This window comes from Hyperoodon ampullatus (genome assembly GCF_949752795.1).
Source record: "Hyperoodon ampullatus genome assembly, chromosome: 3".
In the NCBI taxonomy this organism is placed as follows: domain Eukaryota; kingdom Metazoa; phylum Chordata; class Mammalia; order Artiodactyla; family Ziphiidae; genus Hyperoodon; species Hyperoodon ampullatus.
Window position 1 is genome coordinate 145,822,971 of NC_136916.1, and position 25,656 is coordinate 145,848,626.

At 44.9% G+C, this 25,656-nt stretch overlaps 1 protein-coding gene across 1 annotated transcript in view; it reads left to right on the forward strand.

Annotated features, from left to right (window-relative positions):
* Window positions 1–2,435: 2,435 nt before the first annotated feature.
* Window positions 2,436–25,656, forward strand: part of PLEKHH1 (pleckstrin homology, MyTH4 and FERM domain containing H1) — a gene marked incomplete at both ends in the record, with an annotated part of 47,050 nt that continues 23,829 nt past the window's right edge. The window contains 4 exons of the mRNA XM_079700629.1: window positions 2,436–2,561; window positions 14,940–15,002; window positions 15,931–16,080; window positions 20,040–20,123. Of these exons, the coding sequence (XP_079556755.1) occupies window positions 2,436–2,561; window positions 14,940–15,002; window positions 15,931–16,080; window positions 20,040–20,123 (423 nt within the window). The remainder of the gene's footprint in view (window positions 2,562–14,939; window positions 15,003–15,930; window positions 16,081–20,039; window positions 20,124–25,656) is intronic.

A 25,656-nucleotide genomic window follows, 5' to 3' on the forward strand; every position in this document is an offset into this window, starting at 1 on the left:
ATCCCAGGATATTGGATATAGTTCCCTGTGCTATACAGTAGGACCTTGTTGTATATCCATTCTAAATGTAATAGTTTGCCTCTACTAACCCCAAACTCCCAGTCAATCCCTGCCTCCCTCCCTCCCTCCGGCAACCACAAGTCTGTTCTCTAATGACAAATTTTTATTATGGGAAATTCTAGGCATATACTCAAGTAGAGAGACCAGTATACACATCACCCAGCTTCAGAAATTATCAACATTTTGACAAATCTTATAGCATGTATCTTCCTCCACTCCAACTCCTCATCTCCTATGGTGAAGTGTTTTAAAGCAAACCCGACGCGTTATAACATTTCACCTGTAAGACATATGTATCTCTAACAGATGACATTTAAAAATACTATCAAGACTCTCTGCTTCCACTGCAGGGGGCACGGGTTTGATCCCTGGTCGGGAAACTAAGATCCCACATGCTGCACAGAGCAGCTAAAAAAATAAAAATTGAAAAAATTAAAAATAATAGGGCTTCCCTGGTGGCGCAGTGCTTGAGAATCTGCCTGCCAATGCAGGGGACACGGGTTCGAGCCCTGGTCTGGGAAGATCCCACATGCTGCGGAGCAACTAAGCCCGTGAGCCACAGCTACTGAGCCTGCGCATCTGGAGCCTGCAACAAGAGAGGCCGCGACAGGGAGAGGCCCGCACACCGCGATGAAGAGTGGACCCCGCTTGCTGCAACTAGAGAAAGCCCTCGCACAGAAACGAAGACCCAACACAGCCGAAAATAAACAAATAAATAATTTAAAAAATAAATAAATACATAAATAAATAATAGGGATTTCCCTGGCGGTCCAGTGGTTAAGACTCCATGCTCCCAATGCAGGGGGCATGGGTTCGATCCCTGGTCGGGGAACTAAGATTCTGTGTGCCCTATGGCGTGGCCAAAAAAATTTTTTTTAATAAATAAATTTTTTAAAAATTATAAATAAATAAATAAATAAATAATATATTATCAATCTAGAAAATTAACAATTATTCTTTAAAATCACCTGATAGTAGGGAGACCATATGTCATGGTTTGGGACAGACCAAATTTATGCTTGTTGCCAAACATAATTATTAATAGCACCCTGGAAGGGGGATTTAAAAAGTCCTGGTGGTGGATGTGTCTTCCAGCCCTTCTCTGCTTTGTGCCCCCTTTGCGCCTGTGTCTCCCTTCTCATACACACTCATACATCCTTCTTCATTTTCTCATCCCCGACCCAGGTTTTCTTTCTCTAAAATATGTTCAGGAGACATCTGGGTAAATCCCCCTGCCTGGAAATATTATAGGTGTCTCCTTGGCTTGTTCTGAATTTGTCTAAAGTGTTTTCTAAAGACTTGTGGTTTTCTCCAGAGGCTACAGCAAAATATCTACCAATTTTCTGGTTTGCATTTTATAACATAAAGGAAAGAATGAAAATCCGTTCCAAAACAGGATGATTTGATGACAATATATGAAATCCCAACTAAATAGAAAGTTGTCAAGGAAATTTGAAGCATTACATTTTCGTTCCATTTTTTCCCATCTAAAATCTATATAGTTGTAAAGAATCAGTACTCAGCTGGGAACCAGGGTTCCGCCTCCAGTTAGCCACGTGATCATGGATGAATCTGTTACCCACTTTAAGCCTTCCCTAAACACCCTCCCCCCAGCATAGTCCACTCCATTTCTCTGCTTCCATTTCTCTGCATATTGATTAGCAATTGCGACTACATTGTAATTTTGCAATTAGACTTTACTAAGAGTTCTTCAAAAAGACAAGGGGACCTCTCTCATTTCCCTTTGCATCTCCAGTGCCTAGAACAGTGTCTGGCACATAGATGTTTGTTGAATGAATAAAATTTTGTTAAATGGATAGTTGAATGAAAAACAAATGAGCCCTACTTTTGTTTTGTTCGTTTGTTTTGCGGTACGCGGGCCTCTCGCTGTTGTGGCTTCTCCCGTTGTAGAACACAGGCTCCGGACGCGCATGCTCGTTAGGCATGGCTCATAGGCCCAACCGCTCCGCGGCATGTGGGGGATCTTCCCGGATCGGGGCACGAACCCGTGTATTCTGCATCGGCAGGCGGATTCTCAACCGCTGCGCCACCAAGGAAGCCCATAAGTGAGCCCTACTTTTCACTTCTGTAACGATGAGACTAGGTCCTCCTTGCGGTTTCTTGGGTTTTGTGATTTCCTGAGGTTGCGCAGCTACCTTCTGATGGAACGGGACGTGCTGAGCTCAGAGAGCTGGCCATGGGACAGAGGGAGAGCCAGGCTCACTTACCTCCCCCATCCCCCCACCCCGCCCTGTTTCCTCTGTCTTCCTTTGGTCTCCTCCTCCTTTCCGCAGAGAACTCTTGCTCACACACTTTTCCCCTCTCTGTGTGCTGGCCCTCAGGGCTCCCTGGAATCTCCAGAAGTTGCTTCCATCATGGCAGAACTCAAGGTGGAGACCCGGACCAGTGTGGACTGGCAGAAGCGCTGCCTGGCCCTGGAAAGCCAGCTTTTCCGGTTCCGCCTGCAGGCCAGCAAGATAAGGGAGCTGTTGGCCGACAAGGTGAGTCCTGGAGAGCAGGCAGCCTCTAATGTCCCTGCAGAGGTCACTGTCAGAGAGGGAGAGTTGGGGAAAGCCAACTTTCTTTTTCTTTTTTTTTCTGAGCGGTTTGATTGATTGATTGATATATTGAAATATATTTGACATAGAACATTGTGTAATTCAAGGCATACATGTTAATTCGATCCATTTATATATTTTAATATGATTGCCATTGTAGCAGTAATTAGCACGTCTATCATATTTCATAATTATCATTTCTTTTTAGTGGTTGGAATAATTAAGTTCCAGTCTCTTAGCAAGTTTGATGATTATAGTACAATATTGTTGTCTGTATTCACTATACTGTGCATTAGATCTCCAGGGCTTATTTATTCTCTGTTGCAGGAAGGTGAACTTTTAGTAAGGTGCTTTCCATTCTTATAAAATGAAACCCAAGGTAGTTTGTTTTTTCAAAGACAAATTCTAAGCAGTTGACTAATCTGTCATCTTGCATCCTTTCCTGATCTGCTTCTCCATATGAGACACCAAAGAAATGATACAGATCTTCATGGTCGTGCATCATCTCTTGAGTCACGTGTATCTACAGTGGAGGTTCTATTATTCCCCTAACGTTTCTTCCTCAGTGTGGAGAAGGAAGATATTTTAGGAGAGAAGAATGGATATCCCCACCCTGCTGCTCACCCTCTATTAAGATTATGAGCTGTGGAAGGCAGGCTGGTTTCTGGTGACAATGATACAGACTTTGGAGCCAGACCTGCCTGGCTCTGCCACTTCCTAGCTACGTGACAGTGGGCAAGTCCCTTCACTTCTCAGCCAGGGACACAAATGTCTACCTTTCGGAATTATTTTGAGAATTGTATCAGATGACATATATAACGGTTCTGGCATAGAGTCGGTTTTAAATGGAAACAGTTATTATCTTTACAGGTTTTTTTTTTTTTTTTTTTTTTTTTTTGCGGTACACGGGCCTCTCACTGTTGTGACCTCTCCCGTTGCGGAGCACAGGCTCTGGACGCACAGGCTCAGTGGCCATGGCTCACGGGCTCAGCCACTTCGCGGCATGTGGGATCTTCCCGGACCGGGGCACGAACCCGTGTCCCCTGCATCGGCAGGCGGACTCTCAACCACTGTGCCACCAGGGAAGCCCTATCTTTACAGGTTTGGGTGGGCTGGGCTGGGAAACTGACCATTATTCATAATGTTTCCATGGGAAGATACATTCTAAACGGCTGTTTTCAGAGGCATTTTGGAGCATAACCCATCTAGAACGTGGCAACCTACACTAAAATATATATATCTTAATTGAATCAACCATTCTGTCTATAGTTTTGTTTACAGTAGCCATCTGCTAGTAAACCCTTCTTTCCTAGTACAAAAGTAAAATTCAGTCCACCTCTAAGTAATGTCAAAGTCTTGATGAATAAAGCCTGCATAAATGACCTGTTTTCTTGACAACCCCACAACCTGGAGTCCAGGAAGACCAGTCATTGACATCACCTCTGCCCTTCCACTGCTGAGGGAAGTGGCCCTAGACTAGCTTGGACTAGAATTCATGAACCTTGGGTGTGTTGGCATTGCTATCGCCTAGTTCAGGCTTTGCAGAATGGAGACCGGCAGGGTTCCTTTGGGTGTGGTTCAGGTACTGCTAGTAGAATTCAGCCACCTCCGGGAAAGGGAAAGAAACCTTAGACAGTGGTGTGGTCCTGGGTCCCCCATGCCAGAAAGCTAGAGTACTGGTTAACCATGTACATTCCTGGGCCCCACCCCAGTCCTCCTGATCCAAGTCTCGTGCTGCTAATTATCTGTATGTTTCAGAAGCACCCAGAAGTTGGTTTTGTACACTATCAAATTTGAGAACTTTGTCTCGTGTATGGAACTGGAGGTGTGTGAGGGAAGGAAGAGATAAGAAGGGATTGATTCAGCCAGCTGGTCTACAGCACATCTCAGAGCCAGGAGACTTCTGTTTCTAGTAATAACCTAAAAATGACCACCATGAGACACCTACTCATACTAGATTAAATATTTAAAATATCCTTCTAAGTGCAGAGCTGTGTACTAAAAAAATAAGAGGAGGGCTTCCCTGGTGGTGCAGTGGTTGGGAGTCCGCCTGCCAATGCAGGGGACACAGGTTCGTGCCCCAGTCTGGGAGGACCCCACATGCCGCGGAGCGGCTGGGCCCGTGAGCCATGGCCGCTGAGCCTGCACGTCTGGAGCCTGTTCTCCGCAACGGGAGAGGCCACAACAGTGAGAGGCCCGCGTACCACAAAAAATAATAATAATAAGAGGAATCTTCAGGGGGCAAAATGAAGAGGAAAAACCAGAGTGGAACTCAACACTGAGTTGGGCAGCTGAGTTGGGACTGGTGAGTGTGACCTCCCTTTAGTAATGAAACTTTCAAGGTTGAGTTTTAACATCTGTGGAGACAGAGATGAGGTCTGGCCAGTTGGAGGCTGGAGCTGAAACGGAAACTTCCAGGTAAAGTCAGGACTATCAAAGGAGTTTACACGAAATAAAAAGGTGGACAAGGAGAAGAAAATCATCCACCAGCACAGGGAGACAACAGAACAGCTTCTCATACTTAGCCAAGGCTCTGGGCAGAAAAAAGAAAAATAAAGAAAATAAAAATTGTTCCCCGAGAGCCTGATGATGTTAGTGGTTTAACATGAGAATTTATACTATCTGTGTGGTTTAGGAACCTGGAGTTCTGGGCCAGTGATACCCCCAGAGACCTTGTAGAAGCAGACACAGAACCTCTCCTGGAGGAACAAGACCTCAGCCCTGATTACACAGGATCCCCACAGGGGAAAAAAAAGTCTTTAGTGAAGATGAATATATGATCCAGGATGACTAAATCCTTGGGAGAATAACCCACAGTGAGTGCGAGTCCACGCATGCAACAAACAACTGGACTCGGTCACCACAAGAACTTCTAATAATAGAACTGTTGGCAACACACTAAATCAATGTGTTCAGAACTATTGAAAGGAATTCCCTGGCGAATTAGGACTCTGTGCTTTCACTGCCGAGGGCCTGGGTTCAATTCCTGTCGGGGAACTAAGATCCTGCAAGCTGCGTGGTATGCCCCACCCCACCAAAACAAACTATTGAAGACATAATAAAGTAATTGAAAATATAAGACAAGAACAAGACACCATCCAAAAAGATGAGGAAAAGAACCAAATAGAACTGCCAGAAATGAAAAATGTTTGCAATGAAATTAAATGTTCAGTGGATAGATTAATGTCAGATTAGGCACCACGTGAGACAGACTTCATGAACAGAAAGACAGACCTGAGGGCAGCATAGAGAGATGAAGACACAGGCTGAGATGTGATTGCCAGAATGACAGGATCCTTATGGAGATTCCAGAAGTGGAGAAGAAAGTGAAAGAGAGGCATGATTCAAAGAGATAATGGCTTTAAAGTTTCCAAACTCGGTGAAAGACTTAAAGCCTCAGATTTAGGAAGCAGGATAAGACCAACCAGTATATATGTTTAAAAAGTCCATTCCTTTTCCTGTAACATTCCAGATATAAGAAATCTAGCTCTGGGGGGAGGTCTGCTACATGTTTGAAAGTGGTTCACCCTCATGTCCACATTCCAGCTCCTTCCCTTTGATAGCACGGGCCAAAGGTTGCCTTCATTCCTTCTACTCACATCCCATTGGCCACTTACTCATGTGGTTATACCAGGCTGCAGGAAAGATTGCAAAGTGTAGTCTTTATTCTGGATAACGATATGCTCTGTTAAAAGTCAGAGGTCGTATGAAAGAAAAGTGGAGAACAGAACGTGGGGAACAAATAGCAGTCTTTAAGTCTAGATTTTAAGTCTAGAACAGTAGAAATAACAAACAGAAATAGAGCATATAACTTTCAAATCAGGAGAGCAGCTACTGGAAATGGAATAAAGTCTATTAAATCCAGGTGAGGAAGAGAGAAAGGAGTATAGAAAAAAAGTAGTAAATACAAAGCACAAAATGCAATGGTAGCAATAAATCCAAACACAACATTTTAAACCAACTATACTTCAGTTAAAAAAAAAAGAAAGAATCCAAATATATTGGTCATAAATAGACCTATACAAGAATGTCCTTTGCAGCAATGATGCATGAAAAATTGGAAATACTCTAAATGTCTATCAGCGGGGGATGGATAACCATGTTGAGTGTATCTGTACGATGGAATGCTACATTGCAGTTAAAAATGAGTCAAGTAAAGCTACATGTATAAGGTCAATAAATCTCAACAACCAACATTGAACAAAAAAGATCAGAAGGATATATATATAGAACAATACAGTTTATATAAAGTTTTAAAACCTGCCCAAAACAGTACTCTCTGTTGTTTAGGGGTGTATACAAATGAGGCAAAAATGCAAACACAGCCAAGCATAGGGTAAGTACACTTATAAGGAGAGGGGTAACATTGGAGAGAGGTACACTGGGGGCTTCGACTGTCTGTTGTGGTCCATTTCTTAGAAACAGCAGAAGCAGAGATGACGAAAATTAAGATTTGACCAAGATGAATGGTGGATACATGTTTTAAAAAAATTATTCTCTGCATGTTTCTGTTGGCCTGAAATATTTCATGATAGAAAAATGTTTTTAAATGCCTTCCTCCTCTATTCCCCAGGGGCCTCAAACACATTATAAACAAACACCTTCTTCTTCCACAGCCCCTTGGGTCTGGGTAGGTTGAACTTCTATAACATCGGCCCCTTCTTCTCTTCCAGACTGTGTTTGCTCACCATCAAAGTAACCAGAATGCCCTCCCATAACAATGTTGGGGGCTCAGAATGTGACTTGGGTAAAGAAAGGAGAAGTGTATAGACACAGGACAGAAGAGCCTGGCGGTGTGGGAGGGGAGAGAAAGAAACCTTGACTAGGAATCATGGGCTGGGAGACTTAAGTAGGGAAGAGGGTTGGGACATTAGCCCGACACTGGACCTCTTGGCAGGAAACCTTAAGGCCGTAAACACCATGTTGCTCAATGTCAGGGCTATGCCTGTCACCTGCTGTCATCCCCAAACCAATAGGCCAGGTTCAACAATTCATTAGAGGTTTTCCCCAATACGTCAAGGTAACTTTCAGGTCACAGGAAGAGATGACCCAGGTTTCTCGGCCACCGTCTCTGTTGGTGCTCCCAGAACTTACTTGTTAGTCATCATCAGTACCCACCTGCACCCAGGTGAGCCAGGTCAGCTGGGTCCCTCTGGCCAGCCCCCTCCCTTGCCTGTCCCCTCCACCTCTGCTGTTCCGCACAGCCCGCCCGGCCACCCGTGGAGATTGCATTGCCTGGATGATGGATGGCCACTCACTCGCTGCAGGCGGTCGTATAGGGCAGGCCAAGCCTGTGAGTTTCCCAGGGGCCCGGCCCTGCCTGGGATCAGATACCGCGCACTGGCCACTAAGGCTTGGACGCAAGCCCTCCTCCTTCCCCACCGCACAGTCTGCTCGTACCTGACTCCCTCTTGCAGAATTGCCATTCGAGACAGGATAATCCCTCACCTAAGGGTGAGAGAGGGCAGGAAGGTCGAGGAGAGGAGGCAGCCCTAGACCTTGCTTCCGCTGGGACACCTGTCACGGTCTGACATGCACTTGCCCAGGCCACCCATTCCGAAGCCAGGTGAGCTGTGGGTCACTTTCCATCCAGCACAGAAGTTGAGGGAATGGCGCATGTCTTAGAGTTCACATCTTGTCTGCTCTTGGGAACCGTTTCCCCAGTGCTCTTCTTGGTTGAAGAAGTCACAGAGGTAGTCAGATCAATCTAAAAACTGATGCTGTTCTAAGAGCTGGATATTAAAAGTCCCTTGGACTTTGTTCATTCTTGCTAAACTTGTGCCTCAGTTTTCCCATCAGAAAAGTAGGAGTATACTGTCTATCCTCAAAAGAGCTTTGTATCATGATGAACACATGGCATCAATATTAGGACTAAAACAAGTTAAATTTTTTTTATTTATTTACTCCCTCTTTGCTTCCAAAAGGGATTTGAGTGGATCTATTAAAGAGAAGACATTACGTAATAAAACATCCGTCATTTTTGAGCTTGAATATTTTTCACTGAGGCACCTCTTCCCGAGGCCTGTTCCGGTGGGACGGTGTGCACTTCCTCTTTTTCTAGAATCCCTTGCTAGTTTCTCCAACCAATGTTTTGAAATACAGTAACTCAGTTTTATATTTATATACCAAAAATTTGTACTTCAGGACTTTTTTTTTTTTTTTTGAGTGTATAAATGGTTCAGTTCAGTCCCTTAAACAAAGGAACAATGACTATTGCTCCTCCCCGCTCTGACCACGGATTATACAGAGGCGGTGATTCAGTTTAGACACCAGCTTCACAACGTGCTGATAGAACACAAGGCCCAGAAAACATATCCGTAAATACCTCAGAATTTGTGAAAAGGCCAGGTACCTTAAAAGGAGAATACTAGGGCTGTCACGACTAGTTGGAAATAAAATCTGCATAAAGTCAGCACAGAATCAGCCTTAGCAGATCTCCTTGCTGACGGATCCGATTTGCTTTGGGAGTAGATGCCTTCTAGAACTTTTATTCACTGTGTATGAGTGCGTACGTGCGTGCATGCGTACGTGTGTGTGTGCGCGTAGAGAAATTTTTTTATTCTCCTAACCCCCATTTTTAATAAGGCCCACTATAGTATTTCTCAGGAACCATAGTCTTGCTAGAGCTTTGTACTCCTATAAAGCCATTCGAGAAGAATCCTGTGCCAATAGGGGCTCTGCCCTGGGATGCTTGCTTTGTGTTCGGTGGCCAATCTAGTGTTTTTCAGAGTGTGGTCTGTAGACCACGTGCATCAGGATCACCTGGGATATTCTTTTCAAGCACATTCCTGGGTCCATGCCTCAGACCTGCTAAATAAAAACCTCTATAGTCAAGGCCCAGGAATCTGTAACAAGCTCCATGTGAATCCTTATGCCCCTGAGGGTGTGAAATCTACTGCCACAAACTCTTGCCCTGGCCATGTCCCTGGGCCCACTCACCTGTCCTTCTAGTGGACGCCTTGAGCCCTTTGAGCCTCAGAGGGGGTTCTGGGTGGCGGGGTGGGGAGCAGTGGACCCACAGACAAGACTTGGAGTCCTTTCTTTCCTGCCTCTTCTGAACTCAGACAGCAGGGCGGCCCCCCAGTTTTATCTTGGGAATGAGCATATGATTTCAATTGAACAAAAGATTTGATACTAAAAAACCAAAAAGTTGAGAAACATTGTCTTTGATTACAACAGAGTTAGAACCATTTAACAGCTAAAACGGGGGGTCGCAGTCTCAAAGGCTTGCAGGTAACTAAACTTACATGAGTAAGGATTCGGAGCAGTGTGCTACAGCTTGAGGAGGAAGCCGTGTATTGCCGTGAGAAAAGGTAATCCTAGCGTGTCCAGATCTCCTGAGTTTTCAGGAGAAGCTGGAAGTCGGGGATTGCATGTGGAATCTGGGTTTTTACGGGATGTGAGATTTGGATGTGAGGGGCACGGTGGTTAAGAGTATAATAGACTCCGGAGCCAGTCCTCCTGAGTTTGAATCCCGGCTCCGCCTCCTAGCTGTGTGAGGTTAGTCAAGTTACCTAACCCCTCTGCGTCAGTTTCCTTATCTATACAACAGGGATAATGATAGGACCTGCCTTCTAGGATTGGGATGAAGATTAAATGAGTTGATAAGTGTAAAGTGCTTTAACCAGTGCTGGACACATAGCAAGTGGCCTTGTTTAGTTATATCTGTGTCGGCTAAATGCCCGCAGCACTGTAGGTCTTACGTGATGCTCTGTAGGCTAATAGTTGGAAACCTCTGACTTAAAGCCATTCTTTCTGTAGATGGATCATAAGTAGGCCGGGTAATTTATCATCTAAACTGGGACACTTTGGAGAGAGAAAAGAAGGCTCTATTACTAATTATTCTGGATGACAAGTGACCACTGGACTGTCCCAGGCAAGCTGACCCTGGTCCTAAGTGCCATCTTTGTATATGAAAATCCAACAAGTGGCTTACAGCTGTGAACTGCTCAGTAAGTGCCAAGTTGTGCACGTGAGCTTGACATGAGGCATCTCCTGTGATCTTCACAGCAGTCCTAGCAGGTGATACTAGGAGGTGGTGAGGAAACTGAGGCAAAGAGAGGTTAAGAATGTATCTAAAGCCACACTGTAGTGGAGCCAGTCAGGCTCCAGAGCCTTAGGCTTACCTGTACCATTCTCTCCAGCCGGTGCAAAGCAGTGGTAAGAATGTTGAACCCTTTTCAGAGGGATAGCTGAGACCCAGCCTGGTGTGGCTCTGGGCTCAGACCACCACTCAGCATGCAGGTCTGTGCTGGGAGCGTGAGAGGGTGCCTGCTGCCTTTGGGGCCAGTATTTCACAGCGTCACCGAGTGTAACAAGGAGCTGTGGACATGGGGATTAAATACCAGGTTGGTGCCCAGTGCATTTCATCAGGTCGCTGCAGCCTGTTCTAGGGTGGCTTATGAGTCTTGGGTTAAGTCGCAGCTGGTGAAAGTAGATCCTGCCTAAAAGTCAGCTGCCCAAACCTGACACCGCCTTGGCTGGTGTGTCAGCCAGACCCACAAACTAAAAGGATAGCTGAGGACACAGTCCTAGGGAACCCTCTGAAAGGAGAAACAGAACCCAAATAAGGGGGGCCTGCAAGTAACTCGGCTTTTCAGAGGTCCAGGTGTGGCCCTCTAAGTGAGCATAAGGAATGATCTGCCATCATGAGAAGTGTTGATGCTGGGGTTAAAAGAAGAGTTTGAAAACCCCAAACATGATATTCCGGCATAGACACCCCTGGGAGTGTTCCAGTGGCAATGAAGAAAATGTGTTTTCATAAAAACAGAGGGAAACATGATGTTAAAGATATTCTCTTCAAACAAGGATGGCAGGATGTTGGTAACTGTTGGAGCACAGTGATGGATACATAGACGGTCATTGTACTCTCCTCTTTTAAAAAACTTCCAGATGTTCCAAATAGTTTTAATGTTCAGAAATTCACTTTAGAGAAAAGAGAATACTCCAGCGTAAAGGTGAATACAGAGCGCTTTGAGTCTCGAGTGTCCTTGCCTGGAAGATAAGAATGGCTGGAGGGTTGGCAGCAGGGAGGACCACGTGTCTGTTGGGCCAAGACTGGGAGGAGACCCTAGGCTCCTAGGGGTGCCTTCCTTTCCATCTGCTTCGCTGATAGCATACCTTAAAATATGTCTAATATTAAGATCTTGGGGGGGTAAAATACTCACCATGTTGTCAATGACAGAGTGATTTCTGCCTCTGACCAGTGTTATTGACCACTCTTGACCCAAATGGAAATGCCCAAGTGGGAGGTAGGACTCAAATACATTCTAGTCATCCCTCTAGCTTGGTTTCTCCATCTGTAAAGTCACGAATATGAATGATCGTTTCCTATGGAAATCGTTTGTGTTCTGAGCTACAGAGCAGATGTCAGATCTAAATGAAGGTTAATCTCTAACAAGGACCTACTGTAGAGCACAGGGAACTCTGCACAATGTTATGTGGTAGCCTGGATGGGAGGGGAGTTTGGGGGAGAATGGATACCTGTGTATGTACGGCTGAGTTGCTTTGCTGTGCACCTGAAACTATCACAACCTTGTTGATCGGCTTTTCCCCAATATAAAATAAAAAGTTAAAAATAAGTAAATTAATGAAGGTTAATCTAGGAAACTTGTCAAGAATCCAAAGCCTTCCCATTCAGTATTTCATTGTATTCTTAAAAATTAAATGTTCCCGGGCTTCCCTGGTGGTGCAGTGGTTGAGAATCTGCCTGCTAATGCAGGGGACACGGGTTCAAGCCCTGGTCTGGGAGGATCCCACATGCCGCGGAGCAACTAGGCCCGTGAACCACAACTACTGAGCCTGCACGTCTGGAGCCCGTGCTCCACAACGAGAGAGGCCGCGATAGCGAGAGGCCCGCGAACCACGATGAAGAGTGGCCCCCGCTTGCCACAACTGGAGAAAGCTCTCACACAGAAACGAAGACCCAACACAGTAAAAATAAATAAATAAATTAATAAACTCCTACCCCCAACATCTAAAAAAAAAAAAACAATTAAATGCTCCCAGTAATTGTATTAGTTAGGGGTGTGTTTCTGATGAGGGCAGAAACGCCAGCTCTGGCCAGCTTAAGCAAACAGGGAATTTATTAGGAGGAGCCTGGGACATCTCAGAGAACTAAAGAACCTACCTAGTAATCAGGACTTGGTAAAGTTTGTGCACGTTCTCTGGTGCAGCCCCCTGGCTCTCATCTCTGGCCTCTTAATCCCACATTTCAGATTCGTGGGGAGAGAGAACCTGATTCTCTCCTGGGGGGAGAGAGTTGGCTCTGGTGCCCAAGGGGGAAGGGTTATATAGTACTAACCTGGTCATGGTTATGTGTCAATCACTCTCCCCAACCCCGCCACCAAGTAGAATTTTTTTGTGTGCTAGGCAGCCACCCCTATAACCATAATATTGGTTTATTCTATGCTGTTACCTCCCCCATGGCTACAAAGGGCCAAGGGCTGTGTGATCTTGGAAAGGCCGTCTGGCTGTAATTGATGCCTGAGTCTGGCCAGAACCAACCCACTCTCTCAGGCTTGAGTCAAGAGGTTCCATCATGTTTATTAAACACAGGAGAGGAAGGAAAGAAGAGATGCAAACATCCTCAGCCTGAGCACAGGAATGCCTGTCAAAGATGGTCCTGTCTGGGCTTCCCTGGTGGTGCAGTGGTTGAGAGTCCACCTGCCGATGCAGGGGACACAGGTTCGTGCCCCGGTCCGGGAAGATCCCGCATGCCGCGGAGCGGCTGGGCCCGTGAGCCATGGCCGCTGAGCCTGCGCGTCCAGAGCCTGTGCTCCGCAACGGGAGAGGCCACAACAGTGAGAGGCCCGCGTACCGCAAAAAAAAAAAAAAAAAAAAAGATGGTCCTGTCTATTGGGAGCCCAGGGGGCATTTTTGTCGCATGGGTTGTAAATCTTGAGTTTTACTTGGGATCCTCAGTCCTTTCAGAGGGACTGTGTACTGAAAACATCTGTCTCTCCCCAACCCCAAGGAGGATAAAACGGATGAGGGAAGGCGGCCCTGAGAACAGAGTTTCCCCAGGTTCTCAAACATGAACTGCCCCCGGGTAACCCTCCTTTTACTGCCCAGCACCAGGCTGGAGGGCTCCTTCTCTTCCATCTTTTAATCAAGGAGGGAAAGCAGCATTTCAGCTGAGCAGATGAGAGGTTGGGAAAGAGAAAAAATTAATTGCTCAGTTCACTGGTAAATATCAAGCCAGGGTCCAGGCCAAAGGGAGAGGTTGAATAGCCAGAGAAAAGGCCAAATCTGCAGAGATAAGGTGGGTGAGGGCTGGACTGGAGCTTGGGAAGCAAGGCCTGTACAGCCTCGCGGAGGACAAGGCTGGGAGGTTACGCCTCTAGCGTATTTTTCCTGCATACCTGTTGCCCTGGGGCAAGGCAGGGCGGGGAAGGAAGCAGTTGCCTGACTAGGCCATGGCCCATGGCGCTTGGTAGGAGAGTGGGATGTATGGCTCTGCTCTGCTTCCGCAGGACTTCTGTGTGATGGTGTAAGGTTTTGGCAGTGCACTCTGAGCCCTGGCCAGCGGGGGGGTGGGAGCTGAAAGCCAGCTCACACTCCACTCAACGGGCTGTGAGCTCACGAAGCTGCAGAGATGCCGTGTGGGCCGTGGGCTGGTGAGCTGCTCCTTAGGCTTCACCTTAGATCTGGTCCCTGATGAGGCTCTGTGTATGAGAACATTGGTCCCTTTTCTTGGGCCAGCTGGCATACGATTCCAGACTGGTAGCTAGATAGAATTTTTTTTTTAATGTGCTTAAGATTAAAGAAATCAAATAAGGTCATACCTGTGAATGCCATTTGCAGTCAGAGGCATTCTTGAAAGAAGGGGAGGAGGTATTTGTCCCCAGCCAGGGAGCCATTCTGGGGTAGGAAGGAATATCCGACGTGATGGGGGCTCACGTGGGAGCACGTTCCATGCCAGGCACGTGGCAGGGCACTGCCTGCAGCCCAGTGCTGAGAGGAGAGAGAGGTCTGGGAGAGGAGCCTGAAAACAAGAGTGAGGGTGAGGATGCCTCAGGGAGGACGATGGTGGTGCTGCTCCCCCTCCCCGGGCGCCCTCCACAGGGAGAAAGACCCAGGCGTTTCCTCACTCAGCAGAGAGGACAGCAGCTCTAGGCTCTTCACCTGCCCAAGAAATTCAGGATAAGGGAGCCGAGGGCTGCCACGGCAATCTTTACCCTGACATCCTTGAGCCCCTTGAGATGGGCAGTTTGAGCCCGGCCTGTGTGTAGCATCTGCACAATTCACCTGCATTGCCTTGAAGCCATGTTCACAGTAGGGACACTGCACCTAGATCTCCCTTCCTCTCTGGTTGAGCAGATGCAGGAGCTGGAGCAGAGGCTGCTGGAGGCAGAGCAGAGAGCAGAGGACGCGGAGACCCAGGTAACCGGGGAGGGGATGGCAGGAGTGTGCAGCGGAAATGACCGTTGGCCTTTCCTGACCCTTTCCCTGGGCACACATGGACATGTCACACCGATAAGCCTCTTACAGGGATGAGGAAAACCAGCAGCCATGTGTTAGACCTTCTGAACAAATGAAGGTGCCTGGGGCTTTCTGTGGGCAGGAAGGAATCTTTGGGTAAGGGTCAGTGAAGTGAGCAGGTGAGTGGCTTAGTCCAAATAGACTAGGTTTTGCTGAGTAACCAATGAAGTCTGACGTGTCTGCGGTTTATCACATTTAGTTCTCACTCATGGTACCTCTCCATTGAGGGTTAGCTAGGGATTCTGCTTCGCACGGTGATTCAGGGATCCAAGGTAATGGAGCTCCCCATCTTCCAGCAGAACCAGCTAGAACATGCAGCCTCCTTGGTTGCCACGGCAGGGAAAGAGAGCTGGGTCCTTGTGCTCCAGCTCTTAAATACTTCAGCCCAGAAATGACTGAGTCATTCCACTCAGGCCCATTGGCTGCAGTGAATTCCATGGCCATCTAACTCCAAGAGGGCTGCAAAGTATCGGGAAGTTCATGGACATTCAGTGAGCAGCATATGTCTCTGCCACAGTGAAGCTGGAGCATTTCCTCTCCAGGGCCATTTGACCTGCCCAGCTTGTCCCTACTGGGGCCCCCAGAGTTAGATGGCCCTACACCCTGCTATTCCTTCCTTGTCAATTCCTTCTTTTGCCCAGATGAGGCTTAATAAGTGGTCATTGAATTAATTGGCCCCAACTGCCCTGGGTATGGGCTCTGCCTGAGAGTCACAGGTTGGGGCATCAGGAAGCATCCCATCCCATCCCATCCCATCCCATCCCATCCCATGTGGGAGGCCATTTCACACACCATACCCCAACCCTATGAGATGACTGGTACTTTTCAGGTGGGTGTGATGGAAGAGAAGGTGAAATTGTCCAATCTGAAGAATGTGGACTCAGCAGGCAGCCTGCACCGGAAGTACCAAGAATTGCTGAATGCCATGCAGGGCAAAGACGAACTCATCGGCCGGCTGGAGGCACAGTTGGAGAAGCAGGTAAGTGCCAGTGCCCCCCTGCAGTGCCTGCACCCGCTACCCATGGCTCCTTGAGCAGAGCCCCTCTGCTTGGGCCGCCGGTGGTGGGGACTGTCTCCCTCACGAGACTGTTCTTCCTCGCGGAGATGTATTGGAAGGTGCGTGAAGAGCCAGGCAGGGGATATGGTGGGAAAGGGACCTTGGAGGCTGACTCATCTGGGTTGAATGCCCCCCGTTAGCACCAGTGAGCAAATTACTTAAGCCGCTGATTCTCGTTTTACGCATCTGTAAAATAGGGGTTGTAGTATGTCATAGGGCTGTCGGCAGAATGAACTCAGGGAATCTGGGTACAGTATCAGACCTGAGGTCGGTGTTTGGTAAGGAGAGCTTTTCCTTTTCCACCCTGGTCTTGTGCCCTGCCAACCTGTGGGTCACGTAGTAGCAGAGCAGCACAGAGCTGGACCGCCAGCCTTGGTCAACTGCTCGGCCAAAGTTTCTCAATGAACCTGAGTAGACAGAGACCAGAGTTGCCACCTCCTCTGAAAAGCGCATAGGAGCCCAGGAGAGGCCACTGCCCAGTATTCCAGCCACAGTCAGCATCTTTGTTCTGGAGGGGACGTCTGGGACACCCCCCTGCCAGTCCCCTGGGCCCAGCTTCCCCTTCACGATCCCATTAGCTTCATCCTAATTCTGTCTCTTCCCTCTGCCACTGGTCTTACCTACCCAGCTTTTCCCTGGTGCCAGAGCTCCATTGTTTCCAACAGAAAACCTCACAGCATGGCCAGACAACTTGAGTTTTCCACATGTGTACTCTCCATGGAGGTCCCAGCTAATCCTGCTGGTGCCTTCCCACTATCATGGGCACATTCGTAATCATTCATCAACAGTCACTGAACATTTCCTTTGTGGGATGTGCCTCCCACAATGTGTGGGGCGCCATGTGTTCCTGAAAAATCATGGGAAAATATCAATAGAATGTTGACATATGGAATCTCTCATCAATTTCCTATTGGTTTTATTTTATTTTTAATTTATTTATTTTATTTATTTTTATTTTTGGCTGCATTGGGTCTTCGTTGCTGCACGTGGGCTTCCTCTAGTTGCAGCAAGTGGGGGATACCCTTCATTGTGGTGCGCGGGCTTCTCATTGTGGTGGCTTCTCTTGTTGCAGAGCACAGGTTCTAGGCGTGTGGGCTCAGTAGTTGTGGCTCGCGGGCTCTAGAGCGCAGGCTCAGCAGTTGTGGCGCACGGGCTTAGTTGCTCCGTGGCACGTGGGATCTTCCTGGACCGGGGCACGAACCCGTGTCCCCTGCATTGGCAGGCGGATTCTTAACCACTGCGCCACCAGGGAAGCCCTCCCATTGATTTTAGATACCTATCTTCTCTGTTATGTGGTTCATAGTTAGAAGTGGCAGCGCCTGGGAATTGGTGGGCAAAATGATTCCTGCTAAAGCTTACTTAGGTGGGAGGGGGGGAATCATTTTACCATAATAATAGGTCCAGATCAGAAGAGAGAGAATGCTGTTTTGCAAGTCAATAGACCTGGTTTTAAGCCCCAGCCATGGCACAAACTGACAGAGGCAAGTCATTTCACCCTCTGGGCCTCAGTTTCCACAGCCACATAAATATCAGGGTATCAAACTAGGTCAGGGGTCGGCAGACTTTTTTTGCAAAGGGCCAGGTAGTAAATATTTTTGGCTTTGCAGGCCACGTGGTCTCTGTTGCAGCTAGCCAACTCTGCTGCTGTAGCCTGGAAGTGACCCTAGACAATACAGAAATGAATGGGCAGGGCTGTTCAGGGAGGGACCAGGTGGAAGGCTGGATTTGGCCTGTGGCCCGTCTGCAAACCCCTAGATAACCTTACCGGTTTGCCAGCTCTCAAATACTGAGTCAGACATTTCCATATGCCCAGCTCATTTCCACAGACTACCTTGTTTGGAGCTTATGTCCATCATCATACAACTTTGAGGCAGTTTTTCCCTAGAAGTGCAACCAAAGTCGTTACTGCTGGTCTCTAAACAACTGAGAGTACACCAGTTGTCTCCATGCTTTTTATTTATTTATTTTTTAAATAAATAAATTTATTTATTTATTTATTTATGGCTGCCTTGGGTCTTCGTTGCTGCGGGCAGGCTTTCTCTCGTTGCAGCGAGCGGCGGCTACTCTTTGTTGAGGTGCACAGGCTTCTCATTGTGGTGGCCCCTCCTGTTGCGGAGCACGGGCTCTAGGTGCACGGGCTTCAGTAGTTGTGGCATGCGGGCTCAATAGTTGTGGCTTGCAGGCTCTAGAGCGCAGGCTCAGTAGTTGCGGTGCACGGGCTTAGTTGCTCCATGGCATGTGGGATCTTCCTGGGCCAGGGCTGGAACCCATGTCCACTGCATTGGCAGGCGGATTCTTAACCACTGTGCCACCAGGGAAGTCCCTCCATGCTTTTTAGAGCAGGGAACTAGTACTCGTTCTAGAACTTGTTGATTACCTGTGCCTCAGGCACTGTGCGGTGCACTTTATGTCCCTTCATCCTCAAGATGGTCCAGAAGGGAGATGTATCTTCGACCATTTTAGAGATGACATCACCAGAGGCTGATGTGGCCTTCCCAGTGCCCCACAGCAAATAAGCCTCAGAGGCAGAGCCAAATCCCCAAAGCCTGTATTTTGTTCTCTCCTAGGCTGCTATTCTTTAGATACAAACCTCACTTTTGAGTCATTTTACAGCGGTCGCTTGGTATCCACGGGGGATTGGTTCCAGGACACCCCGCAGATACCAAGACCCGTGGATGCTCAGGTCCATTATATAAAAGGGCATAATACAGTCAGCCCTCCATATCCACAGAATTAGGTCCGTGGTTGGTGGAATCTGCAGATGCCGAACCCACCAATACGGAGGGCTGACTGTGCTTCACCCTGTTATATCAATATAATGAACTTGAGCATCCACAGATCTTGGTATCTGCTGGGCGTCCTGAAACCAATACCCCTGTAGATACTGAGGGATCACTTTATACTATTGATTATTTTGAGGAAATTGTCCTCATGTGCTAATTTACCTTTATTTTTTATTTTTTAACTGTAAAGGTAATACATGCTTATAGTAAAAAATACAAAAAGACCAAAAGAGTATAAAATGACATTTTTCCTCCGTCCCCATCCTTCATTTTCATTCCTCACCACTAACCACTGTTCATTGTGACCATTTCCTGTGTATCAGAGCAGTGTTCCATTTTCATTTTGTTTATTCAGCCAAGCCCTTATTTGTGGACTCTTAGGTTATTTCCAGTTTTGAGTTTTTTGTTTTTGTTGCTTTATCAAATAATAATGCAATTAACGATTCCTAAGCAGTGGGTTTGTTAGATCAGTGGTATGGACATTTAAAATGTTGACAAATATTATCAAGTTTTTCCCCAAAAAGGCTTTGCCAATTTGTATGAGGTGGGCTGTTTTCCAACACCCTTGACAATTTAGGGTTATATCAAACTTTTAAATTGTGTTAGTCTGGTAGAGGAAAATGATGTGTCACTTTTATTTGCATTTTTAAAATAATAATAAAGATTGCACAGCTTTTCATGGGTTTCTTTCCCTTTATTTGCTGTTGATTTCCTATTTATATCTTTTGCATATATTTATTGGTTTGTTCATTTCAAATTATCCCTTTTGTATGTAAGTCATTTGTGTTGCAAATCATCTCCCAATTGGTCTTTTCATTTTGTTTAAGGGCATCTTTTTTTTTTGGTCATATAGTAATTTATAGAGATGATATAGATTTATTAATCTTTTCTTTCATGGCTATTTGGGATTTGTATCATGCTTAGGAAGGCCTTTCCCACTTTAAGAATATTTTCTAAGAATTCATAAATGAATGTATTTTTTCCTATCGGCCGACCTCCATCCAGTCCCTTAATATTTCTTCTCAGGGCCTCCCACCTCCAATTATTCACTAAAACGGTGACCACCGTGATGAACTAAAGGCCCTCTCTATCTTGCAGAAGAAGATGAGAGCTGAGGAAGCAAAAATCATTCAAGAAAAAGCTGCAAAGATCAAGGAATGGGTGACACTGAAGTTAGCAGAGGTGAGTGAGAGCTTATCTTGGGAAGCCTGCAAGGGACCTGCGTGGGGCTGCTCCTGTCCCTCTGCGTTTTTCTGCCTCTATCTGTTTATGGGGCCTTGCCTGCTTTTCATTTTGTTAACCGTTTGTCTCTCATTCAGCTTAAACACTGAGACACTTCACTTCACTTTTCCCTTCCTGTTGTCAGAGTTGGGTTTCCCTAGAGCTCCTGGTTTGCTTTGTGTCTGGGGAGAAAGAATGAGTCTCACTTCTGAGGGGTCCCATCAGCTTCCTTCTGAGAAGCACACACAGTCCTTACCATCCACCCTCTGTCCTCTGCATTCTTTTTAACTTTTTTTTTTTTTTGGTGCTCAAATATACATAAAATATACCATTTGAGCTGTTTTTGAAGTGTACAATGCAGTGGCATTAAGTACATTCGCAGTGTTGTGTACCCATCACCACTACCTCCTAAACGTTTCCCACCCCAAGCAAACTCCATACCCATTAAACACTAACTCCCCCTTGTCTCTCCCCCCAGTCCCTGGTAACCTCTATTCTACTTTCCACCTCTGTCCATCTGTTTTCATAGCTCATCAATTGCTACAGCTTTACTTAGGAAATCAGGACTAGAAGCTACAGCGCTGCTAGCAAAAAACCAAAAAACAAACTCTTTCTAAACAGAAGGAAGGGGAATCGAAGTTTGGGGAAGGGTGAACACTCACTCCTGACACAAGTGGCTCACACCTGCAGGGGGTAGCGGCTCATTTTGCCTCCTGTCCTTTCTGTGGACACACATCTCAGGTCACCTGCTAGACTACAAGTCCTTGGGGACAGAGCTGATGCCTATAACCTGCATCTTCCACAGCCCTGATCTCTTGCTAAAAGCTCAATGAAAGTGTGTTGGCTTTCCAATTAGAATGGGTACTAGACAGCCTATTAACAGGACCTGGCATATTGGCTGGAGACAATGGAAGAACAGTTATTTTTTGCTCCTAGGTGAATAAGAGGTCAAAGTTACTTTTATCAAAGGTTGAAACAAGAAAAAAAAGTATGTTTTGTCAGGGAAGATAATGAGGAATTAAGGGTCTGTGGATTATGACATGGTGAAATGATATGGTGAGAATAAAACATCAAACAATGAAAAATCTGGGTCCTAGAGCTCAGGATAAAAATCATTAGAATAATTGGAAAAGAAGAATGTAATTAACCAATAATTGTTAAACGCTTGCAATGCATCAAGTTCTAAGGCAGGCATTTTAAACATAGATACTGATTTACTCTCAATGACAACTTTGTGGAATGATTACTGCCATCTTCAATTTATCAATTAGTAAACTGAGACAAAAAAAAAATACAAGCAAGTTGCTACTGTGATAAAAGTAATTTTTATAGGTTGTATATTGTTCCCGACTCCTTTCCAGTAGAAGGATAATATATCCCTGCCCCTTGCCATAAGATTTGCTATGCCTCCCTGAGGAAGGAATATGCTTCTGCAGATCATGGACATTATGCTTGTTTATATGACTTGCTCTAGACATATATGTAAGCTATATTCAATTAGAAACTTCAAGAACAATCACATGGGGACTTCCCTGGTGGCACTGTAGTTAAGAATCCACCTGCCAACATAGGGACTTCCCCTGTGGTGCCATGGTTAAGAATCCACCTGCCAATGCAGGGGACATGGGTTTGAGCCCTAGTCCGGGAAGTTCCCACATGCCACGGAGCAACTAAGCCCGTGTGCCACAACTACTGAGCCTGTGCGCCTAAAGCCTGTGCTCCACAACAAGAGAAGCCACCACAATGAGAAGCCTACGCACTGCAACGAAGAGTAGCTCTCACTCACTGAAACTAGAGAAAGCCTGTGCACAGCAACGAAGACCCAATGCAGCCAAAAAAGGAAAAAGAAGTTTAAAAAAAAAGAAAAGAACAATCACATGAATTTATTATTGTCCTTTTCCTTTTTCCAGGAGATAGGGTTTTCTCCTTCATCCTGGATCCAGTATAAATAAAGCATGTGAAACTGAGTAGAATACATATGATATAAAATATAAGCAAGGAAATAAAATTTTTGTGTTATAAACAACAACAACAAAAAAGTGTGTTGGCTTTCATTTCAAAGAAAATGCAGCCACCCTGAGGCTGGATCTCATGGATAGTATGTTGAGCAGAAGAAGCCAGATACAGAAGTACATCTTGAATATTCCATGCAAATGGAAATCAAAAGAAAGCTGGAGTAGCAATTCTTATATCAGACAAAATAGACTTTAAAATAAAGACTATTAGAAGAGACAAAGAAGGACACTACATAACGATAAAGGGATCGATCCAAGAAGAAGATATAACAATTGTAAATATTTATGCACCCAACATAGGAGCACCTCAATACATAAGGCAAATACTAACAGCCATAAAAGGGGAAATCGACAGTAACACAATCATAGTAGGGGACTTTAACACCCCACTTTCACCAATGGACAGATCATCCAAAATGAAAATAAATAAGGAAACACAAGCTTTAAATGATACATTAAACAAGATGGACTTAATTGATATTTATAGGACATTCCACCCCAAAACAACAGAATACACATTTTTCTCAAGTGCTCATGGAACATTCTCCAGGATAGATCATATCTTGGGTCACAAATCAAGCCTTGGTAAATTTAAGAAAATTGAAATTGTATCAAGTATCTTTTCTGACCACAATGCTATGAGACTAGACATCAATTACAGGAAAAGATCTGTAAAAAATACAAACACATGGAGGCTAAACAATACAGTACTCAATAATGAAGTGATCACTGAAGAAATCAAAGAGGAAATTAAGAAATACTTAGAAACAAATGACAATGGAGACACGACGACCCAAAACCTATGGGACGCAGCAAAAGCAGTTCTAAGGGGGAAGTTTATAGCAATACAATCCCACCTTAAGAAACAGGAAACATTTCGAGTAAACAACCTGACCCTGCACCTAAAGCAATTAGAGAAAGAAGAACAAAAAATCCCCAAAGTTAGCAGAAGGAAAGAAATCATAAAGATCAGATCAGAAATAAATGAAAAAGAAATGAAGGAAACGATAGCAAAGATCAACCAAACTAAAAGCTGGTTCTTTGAGAAGATAAACAAAATTGACAAACCATTAGCCAGACTCATCAAGAAAAGAAGGGAGAAGACTCAAATCAGTAGAATTAGAAATGAAAAAGGAGAAGTAACAACTGACACTGCAGAAATACAAAAGATCATGAGAGATTACTATAAGCAACTCTATGCCAATAAAATGGACAACCTGGAAGAAATGGACAAATTCTTAGAAATGCACAACCTACCAAGACTGACTCAGGAAGAAATAGAAAATATGAATAGACCAATCACAAGCACTGAAATTGAAACTGTGATTAAAAATCTTCCATCAAACAAAAGCCCAGGACCAGATGGCTTCACAGGCGAATTCTATCAAACATTTAGAGAAGAGCTAACACCCATCCTTCTCAAACTCTTCCAAACAATATCAGAGGAAGGAACACTCCCAAACTCATTCTACGAGGCCACCATCACCTTGATACCAAAACCAGGCAAGGATGTCACAAAGAAAGAAAACTACAGGCCAATATCACTGATGAACATAGATGCAAAAATCCTCAACAAAATACTAGCAAACAGAATCCAACAGCACATTAAAAGGATCATACACCATGATCAAATGGGGTTTATTCCAGGAATGCAAGGATTCTTCAATATACGCAAATCAATCAATGTGATACACCATATTAACAAGTTGAAGGAGAAAAACCATATGATCATCTCAATAGATGCAGAGAAAGCTTTCGACAAAATTCAACACCCATTTATGATAAAAACCCTGCAGAAAGTAGGCATAGAGGGAACTTTCCTCAACATAATAAAGGCCATATATGACAAACCCACAGCCAACATTGTCCTCAACGGTGAAAAACTGAAACCATTTCCACTAAGATCAGGAACAAGACAAGGCTGCCCACTCTCACCACTCTTATTCAACATAGTTTTGGAAGTTTTAGCCACAGCAATCAGAGAAGAAAAGGAAATAAAAGGAATCCAAATTGGAAAAGAAGAAGTAAAGCTGTCACTGTTTGCAGATGACATGATACTATACATAGAGAATCCTAAAGATGCTACCGAAAAACTACTAGAGCTAATCAATGAATTTGGTAAAGTAGCAGGATACAAAATTAATGCACAGAAATCTCTGGCATTCCTGTACACTAATGATGAAAAATCTGAAAATGAAATCAAGAAAACACTCCCATTTACCATTGCAACAAAAAGAATAAAATATCTAGGAATAAACCTACCTAAGGAGACAAAAGACCTGTATGCAGAAAATTATAAGACACTGATGAAAGAAATTAAAGATGATATAAATAGATGGAGAGATATACCATGCTCCTGGATTGGAAGAATCAATATTGTGAAAATGACTCTACTACCCAAAGCAATCTACAGATTCAATGCAATCCCTATCAAACTACCACTGGCATTTTTCACAGAACTAGAACAAAAAATTTCAAAATTTGTTTGGAAAAACAAAAGACCCCAAATAGCCAAAGCAATCTTGAGAACGAAAAACGGAGCTGGAGGAATCAGGCTCCCTGACTTCAGACTATACTACAAAGCTACAGTAATTAAGACAGTGTGGTACTGGCATAAAAACAGAAAGATAGATCAGTGGATCAGGATAGAAAGCCCAGAGATAAACCCACGCACATATGGCCAACTTATCTTTGATAAAGGAGGCAGGAATGTACAGTGGAGAAAGGACAGCCTCTTCAATAAGTGGTGCTGGGAAAACTGGACAGGGACATGTAAAAGTATGAGATTAGATCATTCCCTAACACCATACACAAAAATAAGCTCAAAATGGATTAAAGACCTAAATGTAAGGCCAGAAACTATCAAACTCTTAGAGGAAAACATAGGTAGAACACTCTATGACATAAATCACAGCAAGATCCTTTTGGACCCACCTCCTAGAGAAATGGAAATAAAAACAAAGATAAACAAATGGGACCTAATGAAACTTCAAAGCTTTTGCACAGCAAAGGAAACCATAAACAAGACCAAAAGACAACCCTCAGAATGGGAGAAAATATTTGCAAATGAAGCAACTGACAAAGGATTAATCTCCAAAATTTATAAACAGCTCATGCAGCTCAATAGCAAAAAAACAAACAACCCAATCCAAAAATGGGCAGAAGACTTAAATAGGCATTTCTCCAAAGAAGATATACAGACTGCCAACAAACACATGAAAGAATGCTCAACATCATTAATCATTAGAGAAATGCAAATCAAAACTACAATGAGATATCATCTCACACCAGTCAGAATGGCCATCATCAAGAAATCTAGAAACAATAAATGCTGGAGAGGGTGTGGAGAAAAGGGAACACTCTTGCACTGCTGGTGGGAATGTGAATTGGTACAGCCACTATGGAGAACAGTATGGAGGTTCCTTAAAAAACTAAAAATAGAACTACCATATGACCCAGCAATCCCACTACTAGGCATA